The sequence below is a fragment of the Oryctolagus cuniculus genome, chromosome 10, assembly GCF_051225735.1.
Source record: "Oryctolagus cuniculus isolate XC-2025 breed Fujian yellow rabbit chromosome 10, ASM5122573v1, whole genome shotgun sequence".
Lineage (NCBI taxonomy): Eukaryota > Metazoa > Chordata > Mammalia > Lagomorpha > Leporidae > Oryctolagus > Oryctolagus cuniculus.
In genome coordinates, this window is record NC_142876.1 from 16,397,367 (window position 1) to 16,414,146 (window position 16,780).

A 16,780-nucleotide genomic window follows, 5' to 3' on the forward strand; every position below is an offset into this window, starting at 1 on the left:
GCCGCCAGGTCTTTGCTGTCTTGAGAACTTCCCAGTATGCCTTAACATAGTCTTCATATTTTGCCCAGACTTTGCAGTTGCTCTCAGAAGGAAGTTTAAGCCGGCGCCGCGGCTCACTAGGCTAATCCTCCGCCTTGTGGTGCCGGCACAGCGGGTTCTAGTCCCGGTCGGGGCGCCGGATTCTGTCCCGGTTGCCCCTCTTCCAGGCCAGCTCTCTGCTGTGGCCCGGGAGTGCAGTGGAGGATGGCCCAAGTGCTTGGGCCCTGCACCCCATGGGAGACCAGGAAAAGCACCTGGCTCCTGGCTTCGGATCAGCGCGGTGCGCCGGCCGCAGCGGCCATTGGAGGGTGAACCAACGGCAAAAAGGAAGACCTTTCTCTCTGTCTCTCTGTCTCTCTGTCTCTCTCTCTCTCTCTCTCTCTCACTATCCACTCTGCCTGTAAAAAAAAAAAAAAAAGAAAAGAAAGCAATGGATGATGGCCCAAGTGCTTGGGCCCCTGCACCCACCCAGTAAATCCAGGAAAAAAAAAAAAAAAAGGAAGTTTAACATGAAAAATTTGACATTGTTGAAGGTGAAATTCTGATGTAGAATGATTATATAATCTAAAAAAGGAAATTATGTTTTTGGGTGAGAGGGTCATTTGCTGAGCTTTTTAAAAAAGTACTATGAGAAGTGACTACTCAAACTTTTCAGGTAAAATCAGCAACTTCACATACTCTGGGCAGGGGCCAGCAAATCTGGTTCATCACCTGTGTTTGTAAATATCATTTTCTTGTAACACAGCTATGCCCACTTTTTTTTTTTTTTTTTTTAAGATTTATTTATTTGAAAGTCAGAGTTGTACAGAGAGAGGGATAGGCAGAGAGAGAGGTCTTCCATCCGCTGGTTCACTTCCCAGTTGGCTGCAACGGTCGGAGCTGCGCTGATCTGAAGCCAGGAGCCAGGAGCTTTTTCCGGGTCTCCCACATGGGTGCAGGGGTCCAAGGACTTGGGCCATCTTGTACTGCTTCCCCAGGCCATAGCAGAGTTAGATCAGAAGTAGAGCAGCCGGGTCTCGAACCAGTGCCCATGTGGGATGCCGGCGCTTCAGGCCAGGGCGTTAACCTGCTGCTCCATAGCGTTGGCCCCAGCCCACTTGTTTATTTACTATATCTAGTGGCTTTTGCACTACAGCGCAGAATTTATAACAGTGGCCCACAAAGCTCAAAATATTTAGTATTTAGCCATTCATAGAAAGAGTTTCCCATCCAGCACTTTTACAGTCTCCATCAAGTTTTGAGACATTTGTTCTTATGGTAGCACGAAAGCACACTCGTTTCTGGTAGCGAATCTGGCTCGAACCCATTGTTTGGCTTTGTTCTTCATGTCAGGACTGGGGTCAGGATTCTGTTCTACTGCACTTTGGGAAAGAACTGCTTACATCTTACAGCATATTACTTGAGAGTAGTGTCGTCGCCATAAAATGGGTAAAAAAATACCTACCTCACAAGTTGGTATAAGGATCAGAAATAATGTATATATAATTTAAGTGCTGGAAGAGAATCCTGTCAACAAATAGTAGATGTTGCTTCCCTAGATTTTCTCTAACTGTACCTCTAGGCAGAGGGTAGATGAATTCCTTTGAAATCAGTCTGAATATTATGATTTGGCTCCTTAAGGTCTTAAGAGAACACCAACCTCATCAAAAAACAGTCTTTAAATTCAAATTTCAATACACACAAAAGAACTATACATCTAAGTATATTCTTAGGAAATGTCTTTGTTAGGACATTTATAAAAAGACACTAAAAAAGTTTTTTAGTAAAATCAGTTTGAGAAAGGCCGAATTAAACTGAATTAAACCTATTTCTTTACTGAGAAGAAATTATCAGATTCTTTCATACGTTAATGTGAAAAGGGCTATGGTACGCAGCTTTTCCCAAACTTCCTTTGAGGCACATATTTGCTTTTTGGCTTTGAATCAAATGATCAGAAAATGGTTCACTTGAACTGCATTGTTTTGGTCCTTGCTGGACTTCTCCTGAATTCAGTTTTATTAATTTTTTAAAGATGTATGGATTTATTAGAGAGAGGCAGAGGGAGAGGGAGAGAGGGGAAGAAAGGGAGAAGGGAAGAGGGGGAGTAGGGGAGTAGGGGAGAGGGGAGAGGAGAGAGAGAGAGAGAGAGAGAGAGAGAGAGAGAAGGTTTTCTATCCACTGATTTACTCCCCAAATGGCTACGATGGCTGGAGCTGGGTCAGTGTGAAGCCAGAAGCCAGGAGCTTCTTCTGGGTCTCCCACATGGGTGCAGGGGCTCAAGGATTTGGGCCATCTTCCACTGCATTTCCAGGCCGTAGCAGAGAGCTGGATGGGAAGTGGAGCAGCCTATATGGGATGCTGGCACTGCAGGTGATGGCTTCACCTACTACACCATGGTGCCGACCTCAGCTTTGCTATTCTTTAATAATATAAAGAGCTCCCATCTGCTGGTTCATGCCCCAAATGCCTGCAACAGCCAGTGCTGGGTCAGGCTGAAGTTAGGAGCTAGGAACTCAGTCTGTATTATTTTGGTGGCAGGGACCCAACTACTTTAGCCATCATCTGCTGCCTCCCTTAGCAGGAGCTGGAATCCAAAGTGAAGCTGGAACCAGAAACCATGTAATCTAATAGGGCATGTGGGTATCCCAGGTGGCATCTTAACAGCTGTGCCAAACGTCTGCCCCAGCTTTGTATTTCTTCATTTATAATGAGGGATGCCCTAAGAAATGTCCACTTAAAGGTCCTGTACAATTATAGGGCTATTGTTGAGAAGGTAGCCCACCATGTTTCATGTGGACTCATGTAGAAATTTCAGTATCCATGAAGCCTACTAGATGATTAAGCCCTTCTCATTATCAAGAACTGGGAAGGGTAGAGATTTTACCCCAGTTCCAAGCTAACAAGTTGGTCAGTTTCATAGATGCTGGCAGAAAACAAGGCCCCTAGGGCCAGACACAAAGGACAATTTGTGCCGGCGCCGTGGCTCACTAGGCTAATCCTCTGCCTGCGGCGCTGGCACACCGGGTTCTAGTCCCAGTCGGGGCGCCAGATTCTGTCCCGGTTGCCCCTCTTCCAGGCCAGCTCTCTGCTGTGGCCAGGGAGTGCAGTGGAGGATGGCCCAAGTGCTTGGGCCCTGCACCCCATGGGAGACCAGGAGAAGCACCTGGCTCCTGCCATCGGATCAGCGTGGTGCGCCCGCCGCAGCGCGCCGGCAGCGGCGGCCATTGGAGGGTGAACCAACGGCAAAGGAAGACCCTTCTCTCTCTCTCTCTGTCCACTCTGCCTGTCAAAAATAAATAAATAAATAAATTAATTAATTAAAAAAAAAAGGACAATTTGTTATTGATTGCTACTGCAGTACCTAGGTTACTAGCATTTTCTGCAGTTTCCTCAACTCCAGTTCCCACAGTGGGGGCATGTGATGCCTGACTATGCCTTACAGGATGGGAGCCCTGAGATTAGCGAGCCTTTGTCTTCAGTGATAGGTAATAAGCTTGCCTGACATTTGCCGTGGAAACATTATTGTACTGGACAGAAAACCAATTTATTCTTTGCTGCAGAGGAAGAGACTGTCTCTCTCTTCCAAGACTCTTGGTATAAGAGCATTCTTAAAGAGGCATCTGGAACTAAGGCAGTGAGTGCCTTGGCTTTGAAGATCTGCAAGAACTTGAGATCCAGGGAGAAGTTTCTCCCAATATCTAACTCACAGGTACCAATTAGTTTATTTCACTCTTAAACATGGATGATCAAAGATGAGCAGATGTTTGAGGAAATACTGAATATGAAGGAGAAAAAGATGAGCAACTAGAAAAAATGTCAAAGGAAACAGAAAATGTGATAGACTGGGAAATTAAAAATAACCCTAATTAGTAGCCTCAAGGAGATTAAGGACATTTCTGTAACCCTGAAACAAGAACCTAATTTTAAGAAAAAGTACCAGAACACAAAAGAGCTCTTAGAATAAACAAGCATGCCACAAGAAATAAAAACAAATAATAGAAGAGTTGGAAGAAAAGTCCAGGAACTCTTCCAGAAAAATACAACAAATGAGTGAAGTAAAACATGTGAAAGGAGGGGAGAGAGAGAGAGACAGACAGACTGCTAGTTTCCCCCTGTATATGAATTCACTTTTTTTTTTTTTAAAAAAGATTCATTTATTTATTTGAAGGCAGAGTTACAGAGAGGCAGAGGCAGAGAGATGGGATGCTGGTACCCAGGCGGCAGCTTTACCCTCTACGTCACAGTGTAGGACCCTGTATTCACTTCTTTAGCAAAGAACTTTTAAACTGAGCACATAGCTTTTGGGAATGAAGACAAATTTACAATAAACTAGAAAGGACCCTATCAACATTGTAACATTACTTTGATAGTTCAGGAGACAAGAATCAGAGAGGATCCTAAAACTTCCAAGTAGAAACAACCAAGGAAAAACAAGACAGATCTTAAGACTTCACTCATCTTTCTAGGCAGCCTTACCATTTTGATTTCTAAGAAGGAGGCCCAACAGACCCTCTACTCCTAGCACAAAGGGACTATTTCTCAGATGATCATTCGCAAACCCATTTACCTTACTCACCAGAAGTCCAAACTCTTACCCCTGAGCTACCAGAACATTCCTTCAAGTAAATCTCTAAGGGGCCAGCATTGTGGTATGGCAGGTAAAGCTGCTGCCTGTGATGGTGGCTGCTCATATGAGCAGCAGTTGGTGTCCCGGCTGTTCCAGGTCTGATCCAGCTCCCTGCTAATGGCCTGGGAAAAGCAGCAGAAGATGGCCCAAGTACATGGACCTCTGCCACCTATGTGGGAGACCTGGAAGCTCCTGGTGTCCAATTTCAGCCTGGCCCAGTCCCAGCTGTTGAGGGCATTTGGGGACTGGACCAGCAGATGGAAGCTCTCTCTCTCCTCCCACCCCTCTCTATTACTCTTTCAAGTAAATAAATACATCTTTTTTTTTTTTTTTCTTCCAAAGTAAATCTCTAACCCTTTCCATCACTCCACCAGGCCCAGGTGAAACCATGGTCTGTCTTTAGATACCTCACATCTCTTCTGCATCATGTGCTAGATGCATTCTGGCTACCCTTAAGGATACTACCTTCCAGGCTATGCAGCAGACACTTCATTTTTGTTCTCACAAATCTCTGTGCCTTAGAGCCTGGAGGCAGGTATTGTATTTGTTTCTCATTTCTGCTTTCAAAGGACGCATTCTTCTAGTTCACTTATTTGCATAGTCTCACTACAAGACATTCTTATGCTGTTGAGACCCCTTGCTCCCCTTACCCACTTTAGACTCTAGGTCCATCATATAATCATCCCTTTGCAAGCACCTTTATGCTTTTGATCTATCTTCTTCTCTTAAGCACCTGGGAAAACCCAGCCCTGGGTATACTTTCCTCTCTACTTCTGCTCTGCAACAGCTGATCCTAACCGGAGAAAAGAAAAACAAAAAGGCAATTGTGCTAAGTAGGTTCTCCTTAAATTCATAATTATTACCTTCAAAAGCATTCTCAAAGCTGCTTGGTAATCCAATTCTACACTTCCTTCCATAATTCATTCTGCCATTCTTGAGGAAAACCATGTTTACTTTCTTTCTTCTTAAGCCTCCAATACTTCCCATATGCCAGTCAAGCTAACGTCTGATTAATTTTTCACTGAGAAAATAGAAGGAATGAAATGGAAACCCCCTAACAGTCCCATAACTGAGTCTAACAATTACCTGCAAGTGTATCTGTTCTCCATTTTCTCTACAGTGGAGGCTAGCCTTTCCACTTTTGCTCTGAATCTCATCCCCCCTTACCTTCTCAAGATTTCATTTCAACAAGTCTAGTACTTGTAACACACAATGCAAAATGTCAATAAAAACATAAATTTTACTGCATTACAGTCCCTCGAGAAACTTATTCATACAAGAATCTAATTAAAATTAACAGGTAAGTCTTTAATGGAATAGAAGATATTAAAGTAATAATGTAGTCCTTTCTATAGATAAATTTAGGACAAGATTTTCCAGATCTATTTCTCTTTGGAAAAAGTAAATTGCTTTCATTCCTTATAACTGAACTGAAGGAATTATTCATACACCATCAAAAAACCATAATAAATTATTTATATTGTGTTGAGTTTATATAACTCTTATGTACTTTATGATTGGTGTGGTGTTAAGAATAGGAATGTTTCTTTTTTTTAAGATTTATTTACTTATTGGAAAGTCAGAGTTACACACAGAGAGGAGAGGCAGACAGAGAGAGAGAGAAATAAAGAGAGAGAGAGAGAGAGAGATGTCTTCCATCTGCTGGTTTACTCCCCAATTGGCCACAACGGCCAGAACTGGGCTGATCCGAAGCCAGGAGCCAGGAGCTTTTTCCAGGTCTCCCACGCAGGTGCAGGGGCCCAAGGACTTGGGCCATCTTGTACTGCTTTCCCAGGCCATAGCAGAGAGCTGGATCTGAAGTGGAGCAGCCAGGACTCGAACCGGTGCCCATATGGGATGCCGGCACTACAGGCGGCGGCTTTACCCGCTACGCCACAGCGCCTGCCCCAGGAATGTTTATTTCAAAATAGTTAAAAATCCAATTACTTTGCCAATATGCAGAAATCTACCAGATATATTATTTTTGATTAATAAAGTATGTTTAATCTATTATTTTTTAAACCAACTGAAATAAAATCGTAACAAAACAAGCACACTGTAAAGTTATGTTAGAACTTGCTTTTTTTCTTTTTTTAAAAAGGTTTATTTGGGGCCTGTGCCGTGGCTCACTTGGTTAATCCTCCGCCTGTGGAGCTGGCATCCCATATGGGCTCTGGTTAGAAACCAGCTGCTCCTCTTCCAGGCCAGCTCTCTGCTGTGGCCCAGGAGGGCAGTGGAGGATGGCCCAAGTGCTTGAGCCCCTGCACCCACATGGGAGACCAGGAAGAAGCACATGGCTCCTGGCTTCAGATTGGCGCACATAGGAGAACACAGGACAGGGTTGGCACTGTGGCGTGGCAGCTAAAGCCGCCACCTGCAGTGCCAGTATTTAAAAAAAAAAAAAAAAGTTGATTTATTTGAAAGGCAGAGTTACACAGAAAGGGAGAGACAGAAAGAGAGAGATCTTCCATCCACTGGTTTACTCAATAGCTGCAACAGCCAGGGCTGGGTCAGACTACAGCCAGGAGCCAGGAGCTTCCTCCAGGTCTTCCATGTGGATGCAGGGGCCCAAGGACTTAGGTCATCTTTTGCTGCTTTCCCAAGCACATTAGCAGGGAGCTGGATTGAAAGTGGAGCAGCTGGGACTCGAACCAGTGCCCAAATGGGATGTCGGTATTGCAGGTGGTGGCTTTACTTGCTATGCCACAACGCTGACCCCAGGTTAATACTTTTTTTTTTTTTTTTTTTTTTTGACAGGCAGAGTGGACAGTGAGAGAGAGAGAGATAGAAAGGTCTTCTTTTTCCGTTGGTTCACCCCCCAAATGGCCGCCATGGCTGGCGCTCTGTGCCAATCCAAAGCAAGGAGTCAGGTGCTTCCTCTTGGTCTCCCATGGGGAGACACAGCGCCAGCCAAGGTTAGAACCTTTGAAGACATGTTTATCCAGATGAGAGGCTCAATTTATTTATTTCAGTTTGCTTACTAAGTGAGTTAATATCCAACACAACACTGAAGTCGGAATTTCGTTACCTGGCCAATCTGAAGAATTTTAGAAATTGAAATTGCTAATTACAAAGCTGTAGTCTTTACATGAAGACTAGTTAAGAAGGTGATAACCGGGGCCGGCGCTGTGGCTCAATAGGCTAATCCTCCGCCTAGCGGCGCTGGCACACCAAGTTCTAGTCCTGGCTGGGGCGCCGGATTCTGTCCCGGTTGCCCCTCTTCCAGGCCAGCTCTCTGCTGTGGCCTGGGAGTGCAGTGGAGGATGGCCCAAGTACTTGGGCCCTGTACCCCATGGGAGACCAGGAGAAACACCTGGCTCCTGCCTTTAGATCAGCGCGGTGTGCCGGCTGCAGCGCGCCAGCCGCGGCGGCCATTGGAGGGTGAACCAACAGCAAAAGGAAGACTTTTCTGTCTCTTTCTCACTGTCCACTCTGCCTGTCAAAATAAATAAATAAATAAATAAATAAATAAATAAATAAAATGACCTTTCATTATTTTGCAAACTTAGCTTTTTATTAGGCTGAACACTTAACCCTATGCTATGTTTACTTCTCTTTAAAAAAGTGGGGCAGCACTGTGGCACAGTAGGTTAATCCTCTGCCTGTGGCACTGGCATCCCATATGGGCACTGGTTCTAGTCCTAGATGCTCCTCTTCTCATCCAGCTCTCTGCTATGGCCTGGAAAAGCAGTAGGGGATGGCCCAAATCCTTGGGCCCCTGCATCCACATGGGAGACCGGGAGGAGGCACCTGGCTCCTGGCTTCGGATTGGTGCAGCGCCAGCCGTTGTGGCCATTTGAGGGGTGAACCAACGGAAGGAAGACCTTTCTATCTGTCCCTCTCACTGTCTATAACTCTACCTCTCAAAGAAAAATAAATAAAATCTTTAAAAAAAATAAAAAGCATAAGTATGGGAGCTTTATGCTCTGTTTTGGAAGACCACATACAAGTCTTAGTGAGTGTCTATCTTGTGAAAAGTCCCTATTTTGCTAAAGAAAGAAATGTGAAATCTCAAATTAAGATATTTAAGAGCATAAAAAGAGAGATTAACTTGAAATATATTGTGTATCCTGCCTGCTGCTGCAGTTTTAAAGAAGCACTGGCATTTAAATACATGGATTTACTCATTAATAAATATTAGCACAATAAAAATATAATTGGTCCTCCGTATTCATGGGTTTCACATTCATAGATTCAGTATAAACCCACTCACCTGGTAACCTATGTACTCATTCTACTAGGTTCAAAGCAAATTAGAGTTTAAATATTTTTGTGAATAATTGTGAAATGTATTAGTTTTATAGCAATACAGTCCCTTTATAGTAAAAGTAAAAAAATCTACATAATTTACATAGATTATATGTCTAAGATAGTAACACATTTTCATAAATATATGCTTTCTCACTTCTTTTTGATGGAAATATAATTTCAAAATGAAAATAAAACACACAGCCAAAAACAAAACAAAAACAGGTATGCAAAAACATTTTATTTATAATAGGTCAACATTTTTGACATGAAAGGTAGCCACTTTCAATTCTCAGGAATGCCCAGAATCCAACAGTTTTCAGAAGACTAGTTAGTCAACAATTATTTTATTGTAGGTAAAATAAGTTAATTGCAGAATGAGCTTTTTAAATGGCTTTGCCTAGGGCAAATTAACTTTATTAGCTTGAATGTGTGGTAAACCAGCTTTCCCAGGAAGTGAATGTAATCCAACTTTGTTTCTGGTATATTAAATCAGTTTATGAAACAGATATGAGAGTCATTTATGTGTATCAACTACGCTCAAATGAGAATTCTCTTTATCAAAATAGTCATTTTTCAAAAAGGCCTCACACATAAACTGCTCAAACCAATCACCCTCTTTCTACGTCCAGCATTCTTTTCTACTTCAAGTTGCATTACTGTATAGACAACTAGCAAATTCCAGGGGGAACTGTACATTAATTCAAGACTATGTAATAAACATCAAACACAAGAATTGTCACTGATTTTTAAGGGACAACGTGGTAACTAACCAGTAATAATTTACCCAATGTCATTTTTAGTTTAGAGGGAAAAAAACAGCCCCCAAATGTCCTTAACTTTTCGTACTTTTCTATAACAAACAGAATGAAAAGATAATCTCTAAATTTAAAATCATTAGAAAATATCTTAAATAAAACGTTTTATATAAATAAGCATTAAATTTCAGACTCAAACCATATTTTCTTCTGTTTTTCAACTTGGGAAAAATTTCACAATTATTAGCTCTTCTCAGTACAATTATTTCTAGCATTTAAATCTACTACATACCACATTGTAAAATTTACTCCCCATGCTTATGTGCTGTCCTTCCTCTGGAAAGCCCATCATATGCATGGAAGTGCTGGGGAGGTTTAAATAGCACTTAAAGAATATCCATGAGAGCTCTGAAATGGTGGTTCATCATTATCTATTTACTGTAGGATCTGTAACTCAAATCCATCACAGCATCCTAAAGAAATCCCGTGTGAATGGAATGCACACAATTCCTACAGAACACACAAACTGAAGTCCAAAGGCACAGAGTAATGCTGGTGGCTCTTTCTAGTCAGTTAAGAAACAATAAAAAGTCTGTATTATCTTTTCATAATTTAAATACTTAAGTAATCTCCACTTTTATTACTTTATAACAATGACTTCAAATTTACATTATTTTAAGTACCATTGTAATAGCTTAGAGTATAATACAGATATTTGCTAATATCCCATCCAAAAATTAAAAAAAACCTCTTCACTATATATATATATTTATATATGTATAAAAATTATTCTGAAAGACAAGAACATAAAAGAGGGACTTGGTACAGACTATCAACTCAATTTTCTATTACCACATTTGTAATTCCAAAATCAACAAATATACAGCAATAATCAAAAGCAGTGCAAATATCTTTGGAGGTTAGGATAAAATTATAACGTAAAAACATAAAACTGAGGAAATAAAAAAGGCAAGTACTTCAAGTACAAGGAACCAACCAGTCTTGAGGTCCATCTTAGTGTTTACTGGGGGCTTCCTTCCTGTTTCTACTTCTTTCTCTGAAACACGTTGGCCAACATGGCACCTGATGTTGTCAACTGGCCCATTTTGTTCAAAAACTTGGTCTTTGTATCTTCACTCACTAAGCTTGCAGCAATTGACATTGATCTAGAAAGGAAATTTCAAAAATCATGTAAGGTAATTAAATAACAATAATATCTACTTTTCTCAGCAACATATCATTAATACATCCTGGAGTGGTATCACTAAAGGGAAACTCAGATTAATGGAGGGGAGTTTTTATATACCATCCTAGGTCAGGAACAAGGTGGGAACTCAACTAAGTTTTGGCTCTATTTACTAGCTGTGTGATCTTGGGTAAGTTATTTAACCTTTCTATCCACATAATATATAACCCATAGGGCTATTAGGACTATATGAAAGAGCTTCAAAAAGTGTGGGGAAATGGAAAAAGCAACTTTATTTTAACATAAAAAATTTGAAATCACAATTTTTTAAAAATAATGTGCATTTTCCACAAAGTTTCTCAAGACCCCTCATATAACTATGAAGTGCTTAACACAGCACCAGGTACATAATAGTATGTCATAAAAGTCAGGAGTTACTATTATTATCAGCATTATTCTACTTACAAGAAACAGCCATTCTGGAAGATAGATATTATCCATTTTCACAAATGATTACCTTAATCACAATAAGGTTTATATTATACCAAAAATAATCCTATGATACATTTTTTTGGGCCATATCATGCCCTGAATTGTCAGTTCCATTAATTTCAATTAACATCTTCAAGTCCATTTCTTCTTAATTTCGTTTTCACCTATGTGCTAAAAGTGGGAGTAAATACATTCTAAACAACTATTAAATATTGCCAATTTATCACACTATTGACCACAAACAGAATATTGATCAAGAACAATTTTTTAGTGACCCAACAGCTGTCCTGTAATAGATTCGGGAAACTAGTATGTTGCTTGTGGCACTGACCAAGATGCTTTAGATCTCTGATTCAGTTTCCTCATCTGTAAAACACAGCTTGCAAGTTTTATTGCAACATATTCTAAGGATTCAATAGGACAATGTTCTTGAACATGTCAAGGACAAAGCATGGCAAGTGTTCAAGGGATGTGTGCTGAATCTATGGCACCAGGTGTGTGCTGCTCCCAAGGACCTGAGGGTCTGCATAGTCTGTGCACTATGAATTGTTCAGTTACAGCCAGACACAACTTGTGCCTCAAACACCCTGTCTCTCCAGTGCTCTTCTGTCAGAACACCAATGCTCTCTCTCTTCATGACTTGACTGCTTTCCTGCTGCCTTTTCTTTACCCACAAAGTCATCCTTCATAAGGCTCAGCATTTACCTCTTACTCAAATTTTCAAATATCACCTACATAAGGATGACTTAAAAATATTTATTCAATCATGTCCTTTCTCCTGACAGTACAATATTACTGTTGTTTCTAAAGAAGGCCAGCATCTCAAAGTTTTCTTTATATCCTAACTTCAGAAATGACTCATTCTTATCTCCTTAGTTGCCAATGATTCTACTATTTTCCTCTCTTCCTATCACTATTATTATAATAGCTCCCTTTATTTCAAGCCAATCACCAAATCTTGTGATTTTATTTCACAAACACCTCCTCTAGAGTTCTTTTTATTTCTACTGCCAATATTATTTTTAAAGTGTAATTTTTATTTATTTGAGTCCCCCCAACCCTGCCGAACACACACACATGCACATGCACACACACACACACACATTTAGAGCGAACTCCTGTCTGCCAATGTCTTCAATGGCTGGAGAGAGCCCAGGCAGATAGCCAGCTACTCAATCCAGGTTTCCCATATAGGTGACAGGGACCCAATTAAACCTGAGTCATCAGTGTTGCCTCCCAGATTCTGCATTAGCAGGAAGCTGGAGTCAAGAGCCAGAGCTGGACACAGAACTCAGGCACTCTGATGTGGGATGTGGGGGTCTTAGACACTGTGTCAAACCTCTCCCCCAAATGCCAAAGTTACTCCAACAGTCCTGGATCTCATCTCTGTAAATTTTGAAATACAACCACTTCTTTATTCCACACCTCAGCTCAAAAGTCTTCAATGCTTATTTTCTACCTATGAGATAAAATGTGTTTAGTATTCAAGAAATGCAGCAACCTAATGCTTATTTTTCTTTCAGTCTTCATTTCCTACTTAGGCCCTCTTTAGTCTTTGGGCTTGCCTCTTATTTTGTTAAATCATTTTCAACTTAAAAGTCTTTCAATCCATTGCCTACTTATCTTTCACAGCCTGATTCAAATCCTGTCTTTTCTATGGTGTGTTTCCTTAATATTCAAGGTTTACAATGTTATATTATTTGTAGAAAACTCAGTGGAAGTTAAAAGAAACATTAATTTGTACCTAAGAAAAGGGGATATATATAGGTCAGACCATAGTTGAGATACTGTCAAGTTCTAGTGATAGTCTAAGAGGAGGGCAACAATGATGTTAAAGAGACAGGAAGCTTATACAAGATAAAAATAAAAATAATGAAAAATATTTGGCCTGGAAAAGAGCAGTTAGGTGACTTGACAGATGCCTCCTGATGTTTTATGTGAAAGATTAGATGCATAATGTGTATTTGCAGAGTTGTACATAGTTAAATAGACCTACTGATATACATCCTAATCCGGGGAATGTTTTTGGAAATGCAGCCTAATTCCAGTGCTTCTAATTCTTCCCATTTGCAGTACACGGCCCAAGTATCTCTTTTACAAAGCTTCTCAGAATCGCTGCATTACAGCATTTTTTCCCCTTAAACATTTAATATCCTATCAGTTTACAAAGGGATCTGTATCCTTCTCTCATTCCTCTGCTAAATAATAAAAACCCATTTTAGAAGGAAGGCATTGTTAGGAAGAGAGACTGTAACACAGATTAAGAGAGAGGGAGTGAGAGAGGGAGGGAAATGGAAGAAATGAGAGAGCTAGTGAGAGAGCAAATGGAGTTGTTAAAAGTGAAATGGGGGCCAGCGCTGTGGCATAGTAGGTAAAGCTGTAGCCTGCAGTGCCGGCATCCCATATGGGCACTGGTTCGAGTCCTGGTTGTCCCACTTCTGATCCAGCTCCCTGTTAATGCACCTGGGAAAGCAGTGGAGGATGGCCCAAGTGCTCTGGCCCCTGCACCCACAGTGGGAGACTTGGAAGAAGCTCTTGGCTTCAGATAGGCCCAGCTCTGGCTGTTGAAAGCCATTTTTAAGTCTTCCTTCTCTCTGTCTCTGCCTCTCTGGAACTCTGCTTTTCAAATAAATAAATAAATCTTTTTTAAAAAAAAAGGAGGGGAAAAATGAAATGGGCTGCCCCATATAAAAACATGTTTTATTATTGCAAATTTTCAAGGAAATCTGTGATATTTCCTTTTTTTTTAAAAAAGATTTATTTATTTTACTTGAAAGTCAGAGTTACATAGAGAAGGAGAGGCAGAGACAGAGAGAGAGAGGTCTTCCATTCGCTGCTTCACTCCCCAATTGGCCTGCCGCAATGGCCGGAGCTGCGCCAATCCGAAGCCAGGAGCCAGGAGCTTCTTCCAGGTCTCCCACCATGGGTGCAGGGGCCAGAGCACTTGGGTCATCTTCTACTGCTTTTCTAGGCCATAGTAGAGAGCTGGATCTGAAGTGGAGCAGCCGGGACTCAAATCGGTGCCCATACAGGATGCTGATGCTTCAGACAGTGGCTTTACCTGCTATGCCACAGCGCCCGCCTCTGAGATCTTTCCTTTTGCAACTCATATGCAACGGGTTTCCGTTTCCGATTGCTTCAGAACCTGTACAAAGTCTTATACGTGGTCTGTCTTCTGTGGAACTATTATTTCCTAGACACCCGCTCTCCTCACGCCATTCCATCTGGCAAATTACAGATCACTGCTGCTTCTTTTTGATTTCAGACATCACTCTGGGTTGTTTAGTTCTCAGATAAGCTCGTCTTCCATCTGCAACTAATTCCATGTCTGGCCTTCTTCTCTTCCCTGTCAAAGCCCCCTTTCGAAATGAAACCATCTATCCATTCCTCCACTACTCCTCTAACAGTAAGCCTTTAATTGGCACTTATATGCTAATAGATCTTAAGTTTCAATGAATGTTTAAAGTGTTTCTCTATCTATACCTCAAATTTCAAATACTTCCCTTCAGAATAGCTATTCCTATAGTTCTGTTTTGGTGTATACATCAATTATCCACTCAAGTATTCGGATAAGACAGACATCTGGGAATCCTTAGATTCTGTTCTTTTTTTTTTTTTTTTTTTTAAAGATTTACTTATTTATTTGAAAGTCAGAGTTACACACAGAGAGAAGGAGAGGCAGAGAAAGAGAGTCTTCCATCTGCTGGTTCATTCCTCAATTGGCAGCAATGGCTGGAGCTGTGCCGATCTGAAGCCAGGAGCCAGGAGCCTCTTCTGGTCTCCCCTGTAGGTGCAGGGGCCCAAGGACTTGGGTCATTGTCTACTGCCTTCCCAGGCCATAGCAGAGAGCTGGATTGGAAGTGGAGCAGCCAGGTCTCCAACCAGCGCTCATATAGGATGCCGGCCCTGCAGGTGGTGGCTTTACCCACTACGCCAGTGCCAGCCCTCACTTTTTTTTCTTTTTTTAAAGATTTATTACTTGAGAGGCAGAGTTACAGATAGAGAGGGAGAGGTAGAGGCAGAGAGAGAGGTCTTGCATCTGCTGGCTCACTCAGCAAAGGCTGCAGCTAGGCTGATCTGAAGCCAGGAGCTTCTTCTGGGTTTCCCATATGGGTGCAGGGGCCCAAGCACTTGGGCCATCCTCTGCTGCTTTCCCAGGCCATCAGCAGGGCGCTGGATCAAAAGTGGAGCAGCCAAGACTTGAACCAGAACCCATAATAGGATGCTGTTGCCACAGGTGGATGCTTAGCTTTCTACACTACAGCACTGGCCCCCTGTTCTTCACTTTTAATCTATGGTCAAGTTAAACTGAGTTCACATCTGAAGCATATCTAACCCGTATCTTCCTCATACTCACGGCCACACACAGGCATCATAACATGGTGATTAAGATCACAGTCTCAGGACTGGAGCTGTGGCACAGTGGGTTAACGCCCTGGCCTGAAGTGCTGGCATTCCATATGGGTGCCAGTTCAAGACCCGGCTGCTCCACTTCTGATCCAGCTTGGGCCCCTGCACCCACGTGGGAGGCCTGGGAGAAGCTCCTGGCTTTGGATTGGCACAGCTTCGGCCACTGCGGCCAATTGGGGAGTGAACCATCGGATGGAAGACCTCCCTCTCTGTTCTCTCTGCCTCTCCTCTCTCTGTGTAACTCTGACTTTTAAATAAATCTTTAAAAAAAAATCACAGTCTCAAGAACCACAATATCTGGGTTCAAATTCTGGTTCTTTTGCTTATTAGCAAAGTGGCCTTTGAGCAAGTCACCTAGCTGTATGTCATCTGTGGGGAGCAACCCGGACTAGACTAAGTTACTGGAATTAAGACTTATTCTATGCATCTGCTCTCCCACAATATGGCGCTGGGAGAGAAGAAAACAGCTTCTACACAGCTGCCTCCAGTTCAGCCAATAAACTGTAGGGCTTGCTCCTGATTGGAGGAGAGCAGCGTACTCGGCGTGTGGGCAGCCGAGTTGGGATTGGCAGAGGAGGACTATAAAGGAGGAGAGAGACGGCATGCACCAGGAACATCTAAGAGGAACATCTAAGGGGAACACCTGTGCAGCCCCCGAGAGAGCCGGCCGGCGGTGTGCCGCTCCCCTGCGGAAGTGGGGAATGTGGCCAGGGGGAACCGCCCTTCCACGGAGGTGGAAGGGACAGTAGCCAACCCGGGAAGAACCAGCAGCAAACCCGGGGAGGGCTGAGCAGACAAAAGAACAGCGCAGGGTCCTGTGTCGTTCCTCCACGAAGAGGGGGAGCGACATAATGGTGCCGTGACTCGGATAGGAAACCTAGGACGGATAGGAAACTTAGGAGGGAAGAAATGGGAAGAAGTGGAAAATACCGGAGAGAGAGACTAGCAAACAGCCTAGGGAAAAGCCGGACGAAAAAGGTGCCGGAAGAAGCTATTGAAAGCCTAGGCATAGATTCAGATACGGACTACAGGGGGAAGCTG

At 42.4% G+C, this 16,780-nt stretch overlaps 1 protein-coding gene across 11 annotated transcripts in view; it reads right to left on the reverse strand.

Annotated features, from left to right (window-relative positions):
• Positions 1-9,119: 9,119 nt before the first annotated feature.
• Positions 9,120-16,780, reverse strand: part of RELCH (RAB11 binding and LisH domain, coiled-coil and HEAT repeat containing) — a 129,381-nt gene continuing 121,720 nt past the window's right edge. For all 11 annotated transcript variants that reach the window (XR_011379300.2, XR_011379301.2, XR_016213901.1 and 8 more), the window contains one exon: positions 9,120-10,817. Coding sequence is in view for 8 of the 11 variants with exons in the window: in XM_008261433.5 (XP_008259655.4) it covers positions 10,697-10,817 (121 nt within the window). In the remaining 3 variants the exon portion in view is untranslated. The remainder of the gene's footprint in view (positions 10,818-16,780) is intronic.